The sequence below is a fragment of the Agelaius phoeniceus genome, chromosome 1, assembly GCF_051311805.1.
Source record: "Agelaius phoeniceus isolate bAgePho1 chromosome 1, bAgePho1.hap1, whole genome shotgun sequence".
NCBI lineage: Eukaryota > Metazoa > Chordata > Aves > Passeriformes > Icteridae > Agelaius > Agelaius phoeniceus.
In genome coordinates this window covers 68,911,923-68,929,643 of record NC_135265.1, presented here as the reverse complement: position 1 = coordinate 68,929,643, position 17,721 = coordinate 68,911,923, and the positions used below count along the sequence as shown (strand labels likewise).

The following is a 17,721-nucleotide window of genomic DNA, read 5'->3' as shown; positions in this document are numbered from 1 at the left end:
TGTCCTCTTGGCTGCTTTGAAGAGGTGGAGCAGAGCAGAGCAACACCTTCCCCACAGTTACAGCTCCCCTCTTTTCTCAACGATTACTTTTCTGCAGCATTTAACCTGCACACAGGGAAAGCTCTTGGCTGGCTTTTAGCAGTTAACTGCAGTCAGCTTAACACTTTATGAAATGCAGTTTGCCCTTTCAGGTACTAGCCAGATTTAACTTGCTTTATCTTCAGACCACATAAAAAAGGAGAAATGCTTTAATTAGAAGTAGCTTTTTTGTTGTAAACTGCCAGTGGGAGCAGGGCGAACTTCCCACCCTTGTTGGGTGGGACAAAATTGGTATCAAATAATAATTCTGAGGTAAAAATTACCTGTGCCTGCTCCTAGCAGGATTTGAAGTTGAAATTGATATCTTGAGAGTTGTCTTTCTGGGTGAACACATCTAACCTTAGATTTAATCAAATAATCATAGGCATAAATGTGGTTCTAACATGAAGCAATTTTCAGGAGAGAGATGACCCAAAGTTTGCAGACTGCCTTTGTGTGCCATTAAATGCAGAGTTCTGCTAGTCTAGAAGCTTCTTCTGCCTGGTACTGTCTGGTTTCCTATTATTTTTCCCCTCAGATTTTCTGTCTTTCATTGAAGTGAGTGTTCACCTTTGAAAGAAGAAGCTGTGTGGGCTCCATTTAAGACTAAAAAGGATACCAAAACTGCCATTTAAATTCAGTAACATAGGCACTGCAATTACAGAGATGCCCTTGCAAAACTAGGTGCTCCTGCCTGCTTTTGATGGAGAGCAAGGAGATTTTTTTTCAATCTTACTCAACCTAATTGTTTGTCCTGATTTTTCATTAACTTGTCTTTGCCTAGGCAGCAATTCTTAAATACTTTTCTTTCCCCCATCATTCCCTTTTCTCTATTCCTGTTTCCTGTTCTCCTTTGTCTCTTACTTTCCATGACACAGGGTAAGAATCCCTCCTCTGAGGGTTGTTTGTGCTGGTAAGAAGCTACCACACCACAATATAAGTTAAGGTAGGAGGTGGACTTCAGCAAAGTCCTCTTCCAAAATTAAAATTCAGTTCAGTCCCGCCTCTCTGAACTGTGTATCTTAGCATTAAGGTGATTTTCAAGCAACAAGGGCAAAATTAGACCGCAAATAAAAATGATCCAGAGGGTAAGTGTTTGGCCTCATGTATTTGCATTTGCAGGCAGATGTATTTATGAGTCCTCTTGGTTTGTGTTTTGTAGGACGAAGAAGGTCAGCCACTGCTACCGTATCATTTACCGGCACCCGGAGAGGACGCTAACGCAGGACGAGGTGCATCGCATCCATCAGGCTATTGAGGAGTCAGCAGTCCGGGAGCTTGGGGTGGAGGGCAGGTTCTAGCAGTGCTGCTCTGGAGCCATGAGGACAGTTGCTTTTTTCTTTCTTTTTTTTTCTTTTTTCTTCTTTTTTTGGGGGGTGGTTTTAGGTCACAAGTAGAGAGACGGGTTTTGTGACTGAGCACAGAAAGCAATTGATGAATGGGCAATGGTAAAACTGGCAGGTAATAAACATTACTACTGAGAAATCATTGATGGAATGCTGGTGCTTTATTTTAAGAAATGGGGGAACAGCAGTAATGTAAGATTTCCCTCCTGTTACGATAAGAAATACACTGCCTGGTGGTTTTCTGTGTTGTTAATTGGTCCCTGGGTTCCATTAAACTGTAAATACTTGGCATTATTTCTGTGTTGACAGGATCTTCTGTCCATGTAACAAGTGAAGCAAATCAGAGACAAAGATTAGTTCAGGAAAGAAAAATCCATCCTGCCCCACCCCACCCCATCCCCAATTCCAGTTTTTGGGTTTTTTTGGGGTTTTTTTGTTTTTTTTTTTTTTTAATAAGAGATGTCAGATTTTGCTTCAAGAAACCTTCCAAGAAGTACTTCTTGTGAAGTTTGACTCTCTTACCTTCAGAGCCCATGGGTGTTGCTTTCATCAGCTACAGAGAAGGAGCCGCTGTGGTTTGGGCCAGGCTTGGCTGTCTACAAATCCTGGGTCATTGGCAAGTTTTTCCTGTTAGATCCTCTTGTTCCCACAAAGCTGAGCAGAGCTTAGTGAGGTGCTCCAAGCTCTGCTGCCTTCACCAGGGGAGGAGCTCCCTTGTCTCACTTTTCTTTGCGTAGGCACCGGTGCAAGATAAGTCTCCTCCCCTGTCACTAGCAAAGTGTTGGTATCACCTATGGCAGGATGGCAGTAAATAGAAACTCTTCTCTACAATGCCCTGAAAAGCAGCTGCCTTGATCTCTCACAGTATCTTGCTATCTAGCTGCAGTGTCTGCTCAGAAATTTGACCTTTAAGGCAGGAAACCAAACTAAAATGGGATCTTCTGCTGTTTGAGGCTCCAGTTTCTTTACAGGATGCTTTCCTTTTTGATTGCAGGTTATAATAAGTAAATTCTGGTGGTGGTATGGTGCTAGGGCCTGTAGAAATGTTCAAATGATCTGATAAATACTTGATGAGCCATTGCAGATGCTGATATGGGACCTGTTTTGGCTTGTGATAGCATTTCATAGAGTCTTGCAGGTCACATCTGGTTGCTGTGCAGACAACATTCCCTCCTTCAGAGAAGAAGGCAGTAAAAATGCTGCAATAAACAGCATCTAACACTGATTTATACCTTATCAAGAAACATCTGTGCAGCAGGCTTGTACTCAACCATATGAAGCCAGTTACTATTGCAGATGTGACAGAGGCAGAGAGCTCATTTTAATTTCATTACTCAACATATTTAGCTGTATAAACAAATCCTGATCTAAATTGCTGTTGTGTTATCCAAATAACTTGATTATGAAAACAGTATGCTAGACTTTCTACAAGGCAAAAAGAATGGGTGCCATTTAGGCATCAGAAAAACCTACATGATTGTTTTTAAACCATCATCTACTAAGATCCATAAATACAGCCTAGCCCATTTGATGTTTCTCAGTCTCCTTAATCCTTCACCTTTTCAGAATTCTCAGTGATGACATGAGAAGGAGGAGGAGGAGAAGGAGGACTTCCCTGAACTGCACTGAGCAGTACTTGTTCCAAGACAGGGCATGATTGATGCTGTCACACAGGGCAGCAGATAATGTGGATCCTAATTGATGAAATTGTCTGTGGAGAGACTACCATAACCTGTGTGCTGTATGAAAGAACTGAGTCTCTTAGGAAAACAGGAGAACATCTGTGGTGAAGTAGGTCACAAGAGTTCCCTTTTAATTTCTTGATTAGTGAGTTTTCCCTTTTCTACTCCCCAAATCTTTCAGTTCTTCTTTGAATCTGATCTGCCAGTTTTGAGGGCATAGAAATCTGGGAAAAACAAGGAGCAGAAAATAGGACATTGAGCCTTTTCCACTGCAGCCACAGGACTTCATGTCTGGCTTTGAAGGCAGTTTGGGTGTTCTAGGATGAGCCCATATCCAGTCACTAACATCAGCTGTGTTTGACTCAATGATTTTAGAGCTCTTTTCCAAGCTAAACAATTCTGTGATTCTCTGTATCTGAATTACACTCCAGTGAGCACAGGCTTCCTGCAACGGCTAGGAAGCTGAACTGGTAGAGTAGTGTTATCCTTTGAAACCTGAAAAGTTAATCTCACCAGCTAATAGGATAAAGGGGAAATGGGAAGCTTTCCCTGAAGGTGGCCTGACACCATGGGATCATCTTCTGGAGTACATGTTTTCGTAGGAGCAACTTTCAGGCAATGACGTAAACCATTAAGATTAAAAACCAAACAGCCTCTTCAGGATCAAGTGTGATTCAGTCATATGAAGGCCTGTAAAATCATATGAGCTGGCTGTGAGCATAATATAAATACTTGGCTGTGTTTATCTTAGGTAAGCCTTTGTCATATATGTTCTAGGATTAACCTACTCTGAAAACCTATTGTTCTGGCAAGGATTCACCAGAAGCAGCAAAGCAGACCTCAGACCAAAAGGCATCAGTGTTGCACTTTTATGCTCCTGTCCTCTGGCAAATATGATCTTCCCTTCAAAGCTTGACCTTAATTTTACTGGGAAATTTGCTATGGATAGTAGTAAACTCTCAAACCATGTGACCCCTTGTGGGTGCTGACAGAGACCACATTAGAATCCCAAGGTTGTAAAAGCCATGATTTATTTTACTGCTGATCAGAGACACAGGATGCCAACAGGACCTCAGAGACTGGACTGATCCTGGTGGGAGTATGACTGAGGAAGGTCCTTGGGAGTGTCAGTGACCAACTCTGACAAAGAAAGGGCTGCCCTCTGCTGTCACTTGGCTTTTCTCAAGACATGTTTAGCACAAAGATGGGTGAACTGGCTTGAAGACCAAGAGCAACGTCACTGCCAAGGTAAGATCCCTTGCTGGTCTCTGCTACCCTATAATCTGTCTCATGAATATCTCCCAGCCTTGGATGAGCTCCAAGTCTAGTGAAGGGGAATGAGTTCCCAAATACAAAAGTGATACCATGCCATGTGGAAATATTAAGGAGAGCAGCATTTAAGTAATTAATGGCCATGCTGACTGACTAGTGAGAGGCACAATACACTGCTTCTTGTTTTTATCAGCTCCTTGTGTGTGTTTTTGTGTGCCTCTGGGTTTTATATCAGCATCCTTTAATAAAAGAGGGAAAAGTCAATTGTAGCAAAAGAAGCTACAGGAGTACTGGCTGGGCATCTGTGTGACTGAACAGTATGTACTGTTTGAATGTTGTGGGTGCTGGTTTTCTTCTTAGTTGCCATTGGTTTTCAAGCTAACCGTGATTCCTGAAAGACCAGAGATTTAGTTTTAGTGCTCAGTTTGGGATCTTCCCAGTAAAAGGCAGCAGATTTATGGTGCACTAAGCCTTACCTTGTTCTGATGTTCTTTTTAAAGGTGCTGCAGGGGAAAGGTGGTGTGATCTAGATAGGCAGGAAATGGCTCTGTGTTTTTTATCCTTGAGACTACAGTCACCTCTGCCATGGCATTGCCAGGTGGGATCAAACAGTCACAGAAATCTGAAATCAGTTTTCTACTGGGAATCCAACCTATATTAGTAAACCACTGGTGGTCATTATTGCCCTTCCACTGAGAGTCCCTTCTGCAGCTGGTGGCTGTACTGCAGCACTGAATTTACTGGCTTCTTACTCTGCACCTGTATTGAGTTTCTCAACTACTGACATATTGGTCTCACTCCTTGAATAATTTCGTGTAGGGATAACTTTTTGTAAAAAAATGGAAAAAAAAAGTTGTGGGCTTTTCATGTGTTTGGTAGTTTTTATCTGCAGTGATTGGTGCATTTCACCTGTCCCAGGAAAACTCACAGTCAACACAGGACTCTTTGGTGGTTCATTGAAGTAGACACAGGGAGTCTTGCCCTGAAAAACAGAATTATGTCCGTCTCATTGAGTTCATATTTGGGCAAAACTAAAGAACCTTGTCTTCATTGTGGGTTGACTGAAGGTTGACTGGTGCTCGTTGGTTAAGCCAGGCTCAGAAAGCACTCTGTGTTGCCACCCCCACCCCAAACACACACAGAAGCAGTTTTATGCACAAGGACATTCTGTCAGGTTCATTGTGAGCCTCTAAAATGATTGTGCTGGGTATTTCAGGCTTGCTAGTTGGTGAATATCTCCATCTGAATTGCTATCATCTAGGGGAGAAAATGGCTTTGTACTTCAGCTCTGAAATAAGTAGCCATATTTTTAAAGCTCAGAGCTTTCTTCAGCTACTGTCTGCTGTGTGTCTTTGCTCAGAGATGACTGTTTCTGTAAAACAGATTTGCTTTCTGCGTAGAACAGGCCATATTGACTAATTACACACACCCTGATCAGATTTTAAGATATGTGAGCATTGTCTCTGAAGGCCCACCAAAACTGAAGCAGTCTTGTGATGACCTTGAACAAATTTGTAGGGGGCACAAGAAACCAGCCATTGGTACTTGCTAACTGCTTTTAAATGTTGGTACAACCACATCAGAATTTTAAGCTGAGTTATCTCAGAGGAGACAACTGCAGTTCAAAACAGAGCATGGACATATGCTGGGTGAAGGCACTGACTTCCCCAGACTGTGTTGTATAAGGTTTGATCATCATTAACATCTGATGCACGCAAATGTTTGGCAGTTTTCGTGCTTTTGTGCTTTTGTCAGATGGCCTCTGTTATTCTATCTATGCCCACTGTTAACTAAGTAGAGTCTGGTTTAGTCTGCCTTTTTTACTTGGACTTCTGACACAACCTTGCTTTCTCATTTCAGTTTTGCTTACTTTCTCATACAGTTCTTGCTGTTGAAATTTGGTATAACTTTGGTGAAGACACAGTGCCAGGCTGCAGGCAGGGAGATTTATTATGCCACAGCCTAAAGCCTCTGCTCCTGCACCACATTACTGCAGGGTCTCTCTGTTCTCACCCTCTGGATGCAGGCGATTAACACGTAGTCCAGGGAATTGCCCCTCTGCCTGCTCAGTAATTTGCTGGGCAGCACTGCAGTCATCCAGAGCAGCTGCCACTTAAATGGGCAGTAGATTGTTCTCTTTTTATTTTAGTGCCTGCAGCTTCACCGTGTGCCACAGCCAGACGTGCTGTGTTGATGTTTGCTGCAGCAAAGCATCAATTAGCTGCATCTCACAATGTGCTGCCTGTGCAGCCAACTTTCAGCAGAATCTGCATGCATGTGAATGGTTGTTCCCATCCCCATCCACAGATGGGAGGCACATCAAGGCCAGGGGTCAGGACTAAAAACTTACTAGACCCCTGCTAGACTAACTGCTTGTGGGATTTCAACAATGTCGGTACAGGATGGAAAGTCCAAACTTGAGGAATCTGTCCAAAAGTCACTTGAAAGATTTTGCAACCCAGCACTCAGTGGCTGTGGTGACACCAGTGTCATTCAGGAGGAGGGAACAGATTTAGGGAGTGATCACAGGGTAAATAAAAAGCAAAGCACTCATGTCCTGGGCTCAAAGTGCTGAACTATCCTCCCTACCACCATGCTCCAGGGAGGCACGGATGTGATTTTGGCTGCCTGCCTTTGCATAGGCACATAGTAAATAATTAACATGCACAGCCAGGCTTTTTGGTCATATTGCTGTAACTGATGATTAATTCAAGGAATTATTGATTCTCATGCCAAATCTTTACTCATCGGTGGTAGAGAAACCAATAATCATTCACCGGGTCATTAGTGACATATCTCAGTATAAGATAGGTTTTCTCAGTATAGGAAGTGGATAAAACATGTGGGAATGGAAGTGTATGTCCATAGGTTTGTTTGTGTCTTCCAGATCGTGAGGGGAGTGATTGACAAACTCAAGTCAAAAGTCTGACTTGTACCCACACCAAGACCCCTCTTGTTGGGTGTTCACATACTTGGTGGTGCTTTCAGGAGGAACAGGACCATCTGGGATCACCAAACAGCTCTCCAGGGATGTCTGCTCAGTGTCCACAGGAAGCTCTTGACTGGACATTGGAGACTCTGAGCACACATTGTGCTTTGCACAGCAACATGGTTGGAGCCCAATTGCCATAAAATCCCTGTCCTATGCTCACGGTACACATAAGCTTACCTCCCTGGGCCCTACCCTGAAGCACTTCCTTTCTTTGGCAATCTCCTAAATTCTGGTTAATCTCCTTCCCATAACTCCAGACCTCAGCTCTTCTCCCCTTTCTACCAGAATGCCCCAGTCAGTGCCTGCTGCCTTGCCAGAAGCTTGCTCAGAAGGTTTTCACGCTGGGGCCAAGAAAAACAGATCGATGCTCCCGAGTATGTGTGTTAATGCTTGGGTGTCTCCTCTCAGCTGCTGTTTTTCCAAAAGTTTGCCGGAACATCATGCCTCAGAAACCTTCAATTGAAGTCCAGCATGCATGTGTTTGGATCCAACAGTCAGGGAAGGTGAAAGCAGTGGCAGTGGAAGCCCAAACACCCCTCTCCATTGCACACAGCATTCCTTCCTTAAGCAAGGAGACGGAGAAATAGCAGGCCTGCAAGGAAGGAATAATTAAGAGTATCCTGACTGAAAGTTCAGGTGTATTAGTAAGAACGTGATGCCCAGCATGGCCCCTTGCATGTACTTCCAGAAAATGATTACAAATATATTTTGATAAATAATAACAACATCCTTCTTTGTGTTTACAAGCTGCTGTTATTGTACTGTATAGTCTGCGTCATTTTCTTTTCCGCTTGTTAGAAACACAAAAATTTGAATTTGGTTAAGAATTAAATTATTCCCTGATGTTCCTGGTCTTGCAGCATTACTTCTTATGTTTGAATAAGGAGGTCAGCCCAGCTTTGCTAAGAAGATTTTTAATACCTTGCCATATTGTGCTATTTGTATGTCACATACATTTGAAATCAGAGTGGGTTATGCGAGTCTCATTTCTGTGCTGTGGACACACAAGCTGGGTTGTTGTTCCCTATATTCTGTCTGATTAGAGATTTTTCTCTCTGCTGCTTTGCCCCAATACACAGAAATCACCTTTTTCCTAGAAAAATTCAATACTTTCTGGTGCCTCATGCTGTCAGAGAGCCAACACTCTTCTGAGCACTGTCCCTTCAAAGATCAATCAAATTTTGGGCAGAGAACTCCCTTTCCCACTTGAGACTTTTTTTCAGCCTGAAAGACTTTCTGGCATCTGTTTTAGGCTCCTGTGAAACACCTGCTGCTGGTGACAATGCAGGTCTTTTTCTGCCTCCAGGGAAGAAAGGTGACTTTATAGAAAGGCCAACTTTATAAAAGACATTTGAATTACTTAAATATCCTGCCATAATGACAAAAAAAATTTTAGCCTTTTAAAAATTATGCATAGAAGTCAGTTTTGGTCTTTACTAGAGGGCAGGTTTGTGCAGTGGTAGCATTTCTACATCAGTGCAGCTTGTGAGGCTCCAACAGAGGACAGCTTTTCCACTGAAGGCTCTTTCATTCACGTTTGGAAAATTGCTTGGTAGTTTTATGGCTTCCTTTCTGTTTGGACACACATCTGTGGTCACTGGCTGTGCCTTCTCTGCTTGTTCCCTGACACCTTCTGCCTAGGATGGGGCAAAGAGGGGAATGTGGTTCTTAATTTACAGGGTCTGTTGGTTGCTATCACCTTCTCTGGGCTTTGAGGGAAGTCAGCTGGAAGAATGCTTCTCCTAGCACTGATGTTCCAGTGGAGACAGAGTTAAAAGGAAGAAAAGTAGTGACATTTCCCAGAGGGAAGTGGATGTGAGATGATCCATGTGGGACAGTTGGCCTTGCATTCAGACAGCAACTGTTCCATGCTGCCAGGGAAAAGGTCATTTTTCAGTGTAGATGCAAGTAGCACCATACATGGCCATCTCCACCTCGGAACCACCTGTACAGTCCAGATGTTGAGCTAAACACTGGGCTTTCCTCCGTGGCCATTGAGTTATTTTGTACATAAAACCAGAGTTTCATGTATGGGACTGTCCAGGAAACTCTCTGGAAAAGCACACTCTGTAAATGGGGTAGGGCAGGCTTGTTATTAAACCCTTCCAATCAGTGCCAACTAAAAAGGCAAATCTCTCCATAAATGGGGGACTTTTCCTTAATAGGAGCTGTAACCCTGACCTTTCCTACAAGATCTTAGGGATCTTGAAGCATTTTTCCAAAGAAGATCAAACGATACACCTTTATCAGACACATGAACTGAAGGCGGGAGAGACTGAGGGGATGGTCTTGTCTCACAGATTTCTGATGCAGTGCCTGAGTCCCATTCTGTAGGTGGCAAATGCCCTCAGGAATGAGGGAAGGGAGGAGGACCTTGGTGCTTTACCCGATCCTTACAGCACTGGATTGGGATCAGGCCCCACTTCTCTGCTTCTCTGCATTGCAGTGGCATTTAATGCTTTACACTGGAAGCTTCCTCCACCAAAATCCAACCAGAAGTGTTACAGTGACTGAGAGACAAAAGATGAAAGAAGGAAACTGTGAGGCAACAAGGGTCACCAGGCATCTCATTTTCCCAATACTTCCACTGTTTTCTTTTCAAAGCACATGTTGAGTGAGGCTGAAGAAGCAATTGGCAGCACATTCACAGCATCATGGTCCTCTGTGTACGTGTCTCCTGCAAGGATCTCAGTCTGGTGTGTGTACTGAAATTGTGTCAAGAGCTACACAGTTACTGCCTGGGGATTTAGCATGCCTGGTCTGCCAGAAGATTTAATTTCCCCTATCAAGAGCTCTTGGGCACCTTGGATCAGCTGTAAGGAAGGGGATGAAATGCTTGCTGGTAAGGCTTAGCCCTGCAGGGCATCTCTCTGGACATGAGAGTGCAGAGAACAGCAGTGCTCCTACTTCCTCTGGTCCTTGCCTGCTCCAAGGCCAATGCACATCCCCAGAGCTGGGATTCCCATGGTGGTGTCTGAAACACATTTCCTCTTGTGAAAGGCTGGCAAGTCTACATGAAAGCATTTCATCAAGTTATCAAATAACATTTTGTTCTTGTCTCCACATAATGAGCATAGCTTGGCAGTCCAGGCTCTTACATACAGGATTATAGATGCAGGAGCTCTCAATGCATTGTTTTTCTTGCATTACCTTTTCTGTTTGCCCTTGTGCCCGTGTGAACTTCTGTCGTTCATGTCCTGTGGTAAGAAGCTGAGTTTAGCTAAGCTGTGTTAAAAAGAACGTATGCTTTGGGTCGGTTTGGACCTGTCATCTAGCTTTGCCTGCTGTCCCACATCCCAAAATATCCAGCACAGTCAACACCAGGGCAGAAAGGTACTGACAAATCTGGGAAGTTTTTGGAGGAGAGTGACAGAGTTGATCAGGAGAGGTGAAAGCACAGGTAGATGAGTTAAAATATAAACTGATGCAGAGCCCAGCTCAGGAATGACTAACAAATGTGTGGTTTGTGAGACATGTAGAGCTCTGATGAGCACGAACACCCTCCCACTCTCCTGAGCATGAGAGCAGAATTCTTGGTGTGACACGCAGAGATATAACAAGGGCTAATAGTGTGACAGTCAGACTGAAAGTAAGGTAAAATTTCCTGACAGTGAGATCTATTTTGCTGTGAAGCAGCCTCCCAAGGGAAAGGGCAGGAGCCCAACTGCTTTGTCTTTTTTTAAGCCAAAATGGACAAAACATTAGGAAAGGTAATTCAGGGAACAAGTGTAAATTGGCTGGAGTGGTGATCTAATAGATCCTTTCCATTTCTAGCTCCTAGGATATAATGCTCTCTGTAATGAATTTTTGACTGGTTTTTAGCTTAGGGGGTAACAGGGAGATAACACTGAGCAAAAATATTAACAATAAGAACTAAAAGAAAGAAATTGTAGAGTTTGTCTGATAGTCACGGAAAGTGCCAGATTGAGAGTTCCTTAGGTTAATGGCAATATTCAAAAATAGCTTTGCAAATGGGAAAGTGAAAATTGTTACATAGGTAATTATTGTGGCAATGACATATTTTTAAAGAGTCCTAGTAGTCCCAAGTATCCAAGAGCAGATCTCAGATTTGGGGGTGTTCCCATTCATGTAATGTGAAATTGCTGTAGCTGACACTGAAATGCAGCAACCACTGCACTGAAACAACCTGTTTTAATGGCAGCAGTTCAAGATGGGGTATAAAGTATAACTTCTGTAACTGAAACTGTAGAAGAATTGTCTTGGTTTGGCAGAATTTCATTAACTGATGAATTATCTAGGCAGGAGTTTCTTGTGCAACTTCCTTTCCCCATGTCTTTGCTCTTAAAGCAGCAGGATCTGGCAATATTGACCAGGCTTCCCTGGTTCCTTTTGGGTGGGCAGGGGGAAGTCTGCCAAACTAGCATGACCCTCAGCTGAGACATGCTGGACTGGCCTCCTTATGCAGTTTTTATCTCCCTCTTGAGAGTCCTGACTTCAGCTTCTAAATTCCTGGAGAACAAGGGAAATCTAGTTTCTTTTAGCAAAGACAAGAAGGGAGCCCTTTTGGAAAAATAGGAAAATGTGAAATATTATGTTTTTTGTATGGAACCACAACAGACAGATTGGAAAAGCTGAATATATAGCATTAACTGGTTTTAATATTGTAATTTTAAACTGAAGTGTGTGTGTTGTCATTCACATAGGGAACAACTATTTTTTCTTCTTTTTTTTTTTTAATAAGCAATCAGAAATCTGAAAGATAGTGGCCAAAATGCAGATGTTCTTCATTGTTTATTGTTCATGAAATTAGACTTTCTTAGACAACAGCCTTGAGGAGTCAATTGAAAGAGGAAGGAAATGAGCCAGGCAAGAACTTGCATGTTGAACATGTCATCCTTCTGGAGCCACATGCTCACCGTGGAACTGACTCACATGGCATTAAAAATTGTTTGTTCTCATTTACATGATCTGCAAGACTGTGTTTAATGTAGTATGTGTTAGCTGTACGATTAATCAAATGCTATCCATTTGTTAATGAAGGGGGAAAACATTCCTGTATAAAATGCCATTGACTACTGAGTAGCTCGGGTACTGAACAGTTTGTCTACCTCTATATTTTATACAGGTTTAGCAATATTTAAGATTTTTTTTCGACAGTCACTACAGGTTTAGTTCTTTTGTCTGTTAGCTATTCATGCAAGAATCAGTAAAAAATTTCCTTTTAATGTTTATATTATTCATAGAGGTTGTTAGGAGCTAGAGTTGTCACTTTATCCATCAGAAATTTTAGTGTTTCATCAAAAAACCCCATAACTTCTGGTCTGAGATAAAATCCTATCACTCTCCTGCTTCCAAAACAACAGAGCCAAAAAAAATATTTATTTATAAACAACTGATGTGACAGTCTTCAGCTTACAGCTACTGTAAACCTTCATGATCTGGGTTTCCCAGGGCTTGCAGGTTCTTAGTGTTATGGCAGCTGAAAAAATTATAACACCAGCAGCTTCCACCATTTGAGCTGCCAAAATTGCAAGTGGCTTTTTTTTTTTTTAACCTTCTTATGTAATTTTTTCTCTCTAAAACCTTTCAACTAGTCCCAGGTCTTAGACTGTAAATCAGTATTTGACTTTAAGTAGGATGTTTGTTTCTCAACTTCTTCATTTTATGAAAGAATGACTTTTATTCCTTTTCCATTTAGGCACCTTAGAAATCCTACCTTTCTTAGTGATGCCACAGAAAATCTCTCAAAGCGTGGGTGGTTCAGCTGCTGTTACCTGATGCAACCCTCAGCCTGGGTGCACTGTCTTGCTTTAGGGAAAGGATGGCTCCTGGCAAGAGGCTGTGGATCCCATCTCTCTGTTTGCTTGTTGGCTGCTGCTATGAGGAGGCTGGAAAAGGATGGAAAGGGACGTGATGCAAGGGATCTCGCAGAAAAGCCATGGCATGAATGAATCAGAGAACATTGCTTCCTACTTAAGTGCTAAATTCCTATTAGATACAGGAGGAATGTAATTCCAAAATCCAGGCACAGAACAGAGGACAGATGTTAATTGGTGAGGAAAGTATAAGTACCATAATAAATTGTGTGATTGACTGAAAGGGGAGCTGGGAATCTCCTTTTTATTTCCTGCAGGGGCACTGACCAGAGAGACCATGAACAGTTCACAACCCCTCAGTGCTCCAGCCTGTAAAGTGGGAATGATAATGCCAGCTTTCCTTCGCCATGTGCTTTGAGACTTCCAGAGGTAACACTGCACGGTCCACTGCATTAGTATGGATATTTAACTAGGTTTGTGCTGACATCAGGGCACACCCCAGGCATGCAGGGACCACCCAGGGTACCTGATGTGGCACACTGAGAAGGGGCCACTCCGAAACCATCCCCAAACTCCAGCTGGTTGCCATGGCGGCAGAACCGCTGAGCGCGGCAAGGCAAGGGGAGAGTGATAAATGCTGCTCAGGATAACTTACAGCATCAAGGCTGCACTTGGAAATAGCTCTGGTTTTCTGGGTCTGGGCTTGCAGGAGACATTGCTGAGCTTTGGGATTTCCTCTTCTCCAGCTCACCTACAATGAACAAATGGGCCAAAACGTGAAGAACTGTCACCCTGTTCTTCTAAGTTCTTCTAAGCCTTCTGATGTTTACATTTTTGTAATGGAGTTTCTCACGCATTTTTATGTAAATAAAGATTGGTTTGCATTCCTTTCAAGAAGGAGAGAAATTTGATGGACTGTTGGTTTAACCAGTGTAGCTGGAGAGGTGGCAATTGCATCCTCCAATCCATGGTCACTTTTGAAAGTCTATAAATCTTGGAGTCAGACATAAACTGAGCTTTGTAACCTTAGACATTTCAGCATGTGCGTGTCATTCATTTCGTGTCCTATTGTGACAAGGAACCACTGTGGAGAGAGAAATTCAGCGTAGCTTTCCCTTGGCCTTTTGGTGATGGAGTGGGTGGGATAGGAATCTGTATCTCTGAAGCCCTTCTGCCAGGACTTGGTGTTGAAAACTGGTGAATACCATCTGCTGGCCTGCTTTATACTCATCATTTCATATGTGCTGCTCCCAGGTACTCCTTTCGTCCCTGGGTCAGCAACATTCCTAGCATAAGGGCTTTTCCTCCAGCCAGCCCCAGAGGCATCAGTCCCCCTCAGAGCCTAGAGCAAGAGCAGGGAAGGATACCCTCATCATTCAGGTTGTGTGACTGGGATCTTGGGAGCACTGAATGGCCTGCTGGCAGCGAGAGAGCTGGTGGGAGGCAGATGCTAAAAATTGCCTCAAGGGAAATTGGAGGGTGTCAGAAGGGTCAATTTTGAAATGGGGAAAGGACCAAGGGGTTAGAGGGTGGCATGTTAAATGACATGAACTTCCTTGCTCTCTGCTGCTAGTATTTTAGAGTTTGGAGGAAAAACTGGCAAGAACTTTCCTGCTGATGAAGCAACATACAAATGGACATAGTTGCAGGTTAGGGATCATAGATTTTACAAAGGAAATCATGAAAAGTGCCTTGTGAGCCACACTTACTGGTGAAAATTTGACTGAGTTTCTGAAGATGAGAGGAAGCAGACAGGGGCCTAGAAAATATCTTTATAAGCTAGGGAAAGGATAGGGAAACCTAAAAGAAAAACAAGATAAAATGGCAATTGCATATAAGCCCACGCAGGCACTTACTCTCTTGCTTTCTCTCTTACACCCACACACTCAAGCACATATTTCTGTCCGAAACAGTAGAGAAAAGATATCATAGCCTTTATTATCAAGAGTAATTTCTCTTCACATGTTACTGACAACAAATTCTCAGAGCAAGGAGATAGATACTTCACAAAACTCATCTGCCTGCTCTTTTCCCTTTTCTAAACCTGAAAAAAGCAAGGAAGAAAGCCCCTGTGAGCTGTGCAGTTGAAGAGCTGCACGTTGACAGCTCTTGGATGGCTGAAGGCCAAGCACAAGTATTTGTGTGCCAGTAACACCACGGGAGGCAGCCGGGTGATTGCGTGGGGAACCAGGGCTCGCTTTTCCTCACGGAAATGGCTTTGCTTTCGGGCTGTCAGGGAACATGGCTGCAGCTCCTCTGAGTTGCACTCCCAAAATGCTTGGCAAACTGGGGGGTTTCCCACACGTCATGTCCAGCTTTGCTGAAAAATCACCAGCTGGCTGCTCCTGCTCGGGAGTAGGATGCTCCTCAAGAGGAAGCCTTTTGGTTGCACAGGGGTTTATGCAGCAGGATGAAGATGGGTGGCTGCCAGCTGGGTTTAAACTCATGCCAGCCCTCTAGGCTGCTCAGAAGGGCTGAGCTCTGGATGTCTCTGGGGAGACAGGGCCATCATGTGCTCAGACAAGGTCAGCATCTTCTGCCTGAGTTACAGGAGCAAAAGCTTGAGCCCACCCTAAGCATGCTCATACTCGCCCTTTCCAGGGATGATCTTTTAACAGGGATTCACACAGAGGAGACACTTGGAGATTCACTCAGAGGACTGAAAGCAATTAGGGCCTTTGTCCTGTATTTAACAGACACTGTAAACTTTCCTTCTGAGTATTGGCATAGGCCCTCTTGGCTTAGACTGGTGTTGGTCTGACTCCGTGAGACTCTCCATCCCAGCACACACTGAGTGAAAGACTCCACCAGATCATTTAGAAATTTAGCTTGTTCATAAGAGTCATGTCCCATGCAGAGAGGGAAAAAATCCCTGGGCTGATGTGGATTCCTCTATTCTATGTATGCATTTGTGGTTGATGGTTGGGAAATTATAGTATGGGAGAGAAGATTCTTATGGTTCCTAGCAAGGAATGGAATTTGTAAAAGCAGATTTAATTTTTTTAAATAATTTTAAAAGGTTTTTTTTTTTCAAAATTGTATTGTTTTATTTTATTTTGTTTTGCAAAAGGTAAATAATAATACCCAAGAATCCCTCAGCCCCTTTGCAGTGTTCTCTTCTTGCTACATGAAACTGCCAAATCTGAATTGGAAATACGCAAACAAAATGTAGGGCTTTTTTATGATGCTTGGGAGAAAATGGATTTGCAGAGCTTCTCTCTTTAAATGTGTCAACATAAATGACATCCTAGCAGGTCTTGCAGATTGCATGGCATAGGCAAATAACTGCTATTTATTGCATGGGCTGTGCAATTTTTTACCTAGCTATTTCTGCCACGTGCAGAATAGATGAAACAAATTTTCCTCGCACATTTATATATACATTTATACATTTATATAGTGCCTGTCAAGAGTTGCATGCCGTGGTCTCCACTAATGCTTATTTGTGCCATGATTCCTTATCCAGGATTTAACCCCTCCCAAAGGAAAACTACATCCCATCTGTGATACTTATTACAAAACAAGCCAGATTCTGTGCAGTGTTCTGTCAAACAGGTTACAAACAGCATTTTCCTTCCCTTTGGCCTCCCTGGTCTCCTCTGGAAAGGCAATCTAAGGCAAGTCTATCACAGAGTTACACAAGAGACACCTTGCAATTGACTCTTTCAGGTCTCACAGTCTTTCACCACCAGCTTTTTTCAAAGGGATGGCAACATAAAAGAGAAAAGCATTTAAAAAGAGAAGAAAAATAAGTCAAGGGAGGCTCAACAAGGAAAATCCAGTTCCTTCTGCATGGATATTGGTAAAAGCTATGTATGCAAGCATATCAGAGTTAATTTGTTTGAGGCTTTTGATATTAAGGAAAAAAAATTAAACCATTTCTCTATTACTTCCTTCTTGCTATGTGTATTTCCAAGCTCTTTACCCCACTGGCTTTGGATGTTCTCTACTAATATGTTAGTTACCAAATGTATTATGCTCCAACAGTTCCTCTGGATGGGAATGTCACTTCTGTTCCTCACAGCTGTCATCAGAGGGACAACGCATGTGTCTGAAGGTACCCCTGTAATCTGCTGAATCAGACTCCAAATTTCCTGCTACAGCAACATTTCACAATTCTCCTCTCCCTTGATGACCTAAATATCTCAGTTTTCTGAAACATACAAATTACATCGGTGGTGCAAACATTGCGCCTGCGTGTGTCTGTGCGGGATTTGCTCAGGCAGAGCTTTCACCACTCGCTTATTTTTCAGAGTAAGAAAAATAAAGGTCTCTGTACTTAGACTACGATGACAGTTTTGCAGCAGGAGAACACTGAACAAGAAAAATGAAGACTGCAGAAGTGGAAGGAGGAAATGAAAGTTGCTCTGCCGACAGGGCGACATGAATTCAGCAATGGGTGGATTAGTCTGAGTGTTATCAGTGATGATGAAACACAGCAGACTGTGGTAATGAAATATTTATGAATGGGGAAATGATACTGCATTCTGCAGTGCAGCACAGGGGAAAGTGAAATTTCAAGAATACTGTAATAGCAAAGCCCTCCATTAATTATCGAAAGCAAGCTGTAATGC

The 17,721-nt window shown here is 43.0% G+C and overlaps 1 protein-coding gene across 16 annotated transcripts in view; it reads left to right on the top strand.

Annotated features, from left to right (window-relative positions):
- FARS2 (phenylalanyl-tRNA synthetase 2, mitochondrial) overlaps positions 1-1,566 on the top strand; it is a 231,007-nt gene extending 229,441 nt beyond the window's left edge. For 15 of the 16 annotated variants that reach the window (XM_077181170.1, XM_054636948.2, XM_077181129.1 and 12 more), the window contains one exon: positions 1,241-1,566. In XM_077181170.1, coding sequence (XP_077037285.1) covers positions 1,241-1,379 — 139 coding nt within the window. In that variant the 3' untranslated portion in view covers positions 1,380-1,566. The remainder of the gene's footprint in view (positions 1-1,240) is intronic. The other variant, XR_013182985.1, reaches the window with a different exon arrangement.
- The last annotated feature ends 16,155 nt before the right edge of the window (positions 1,567-17,721 follow it).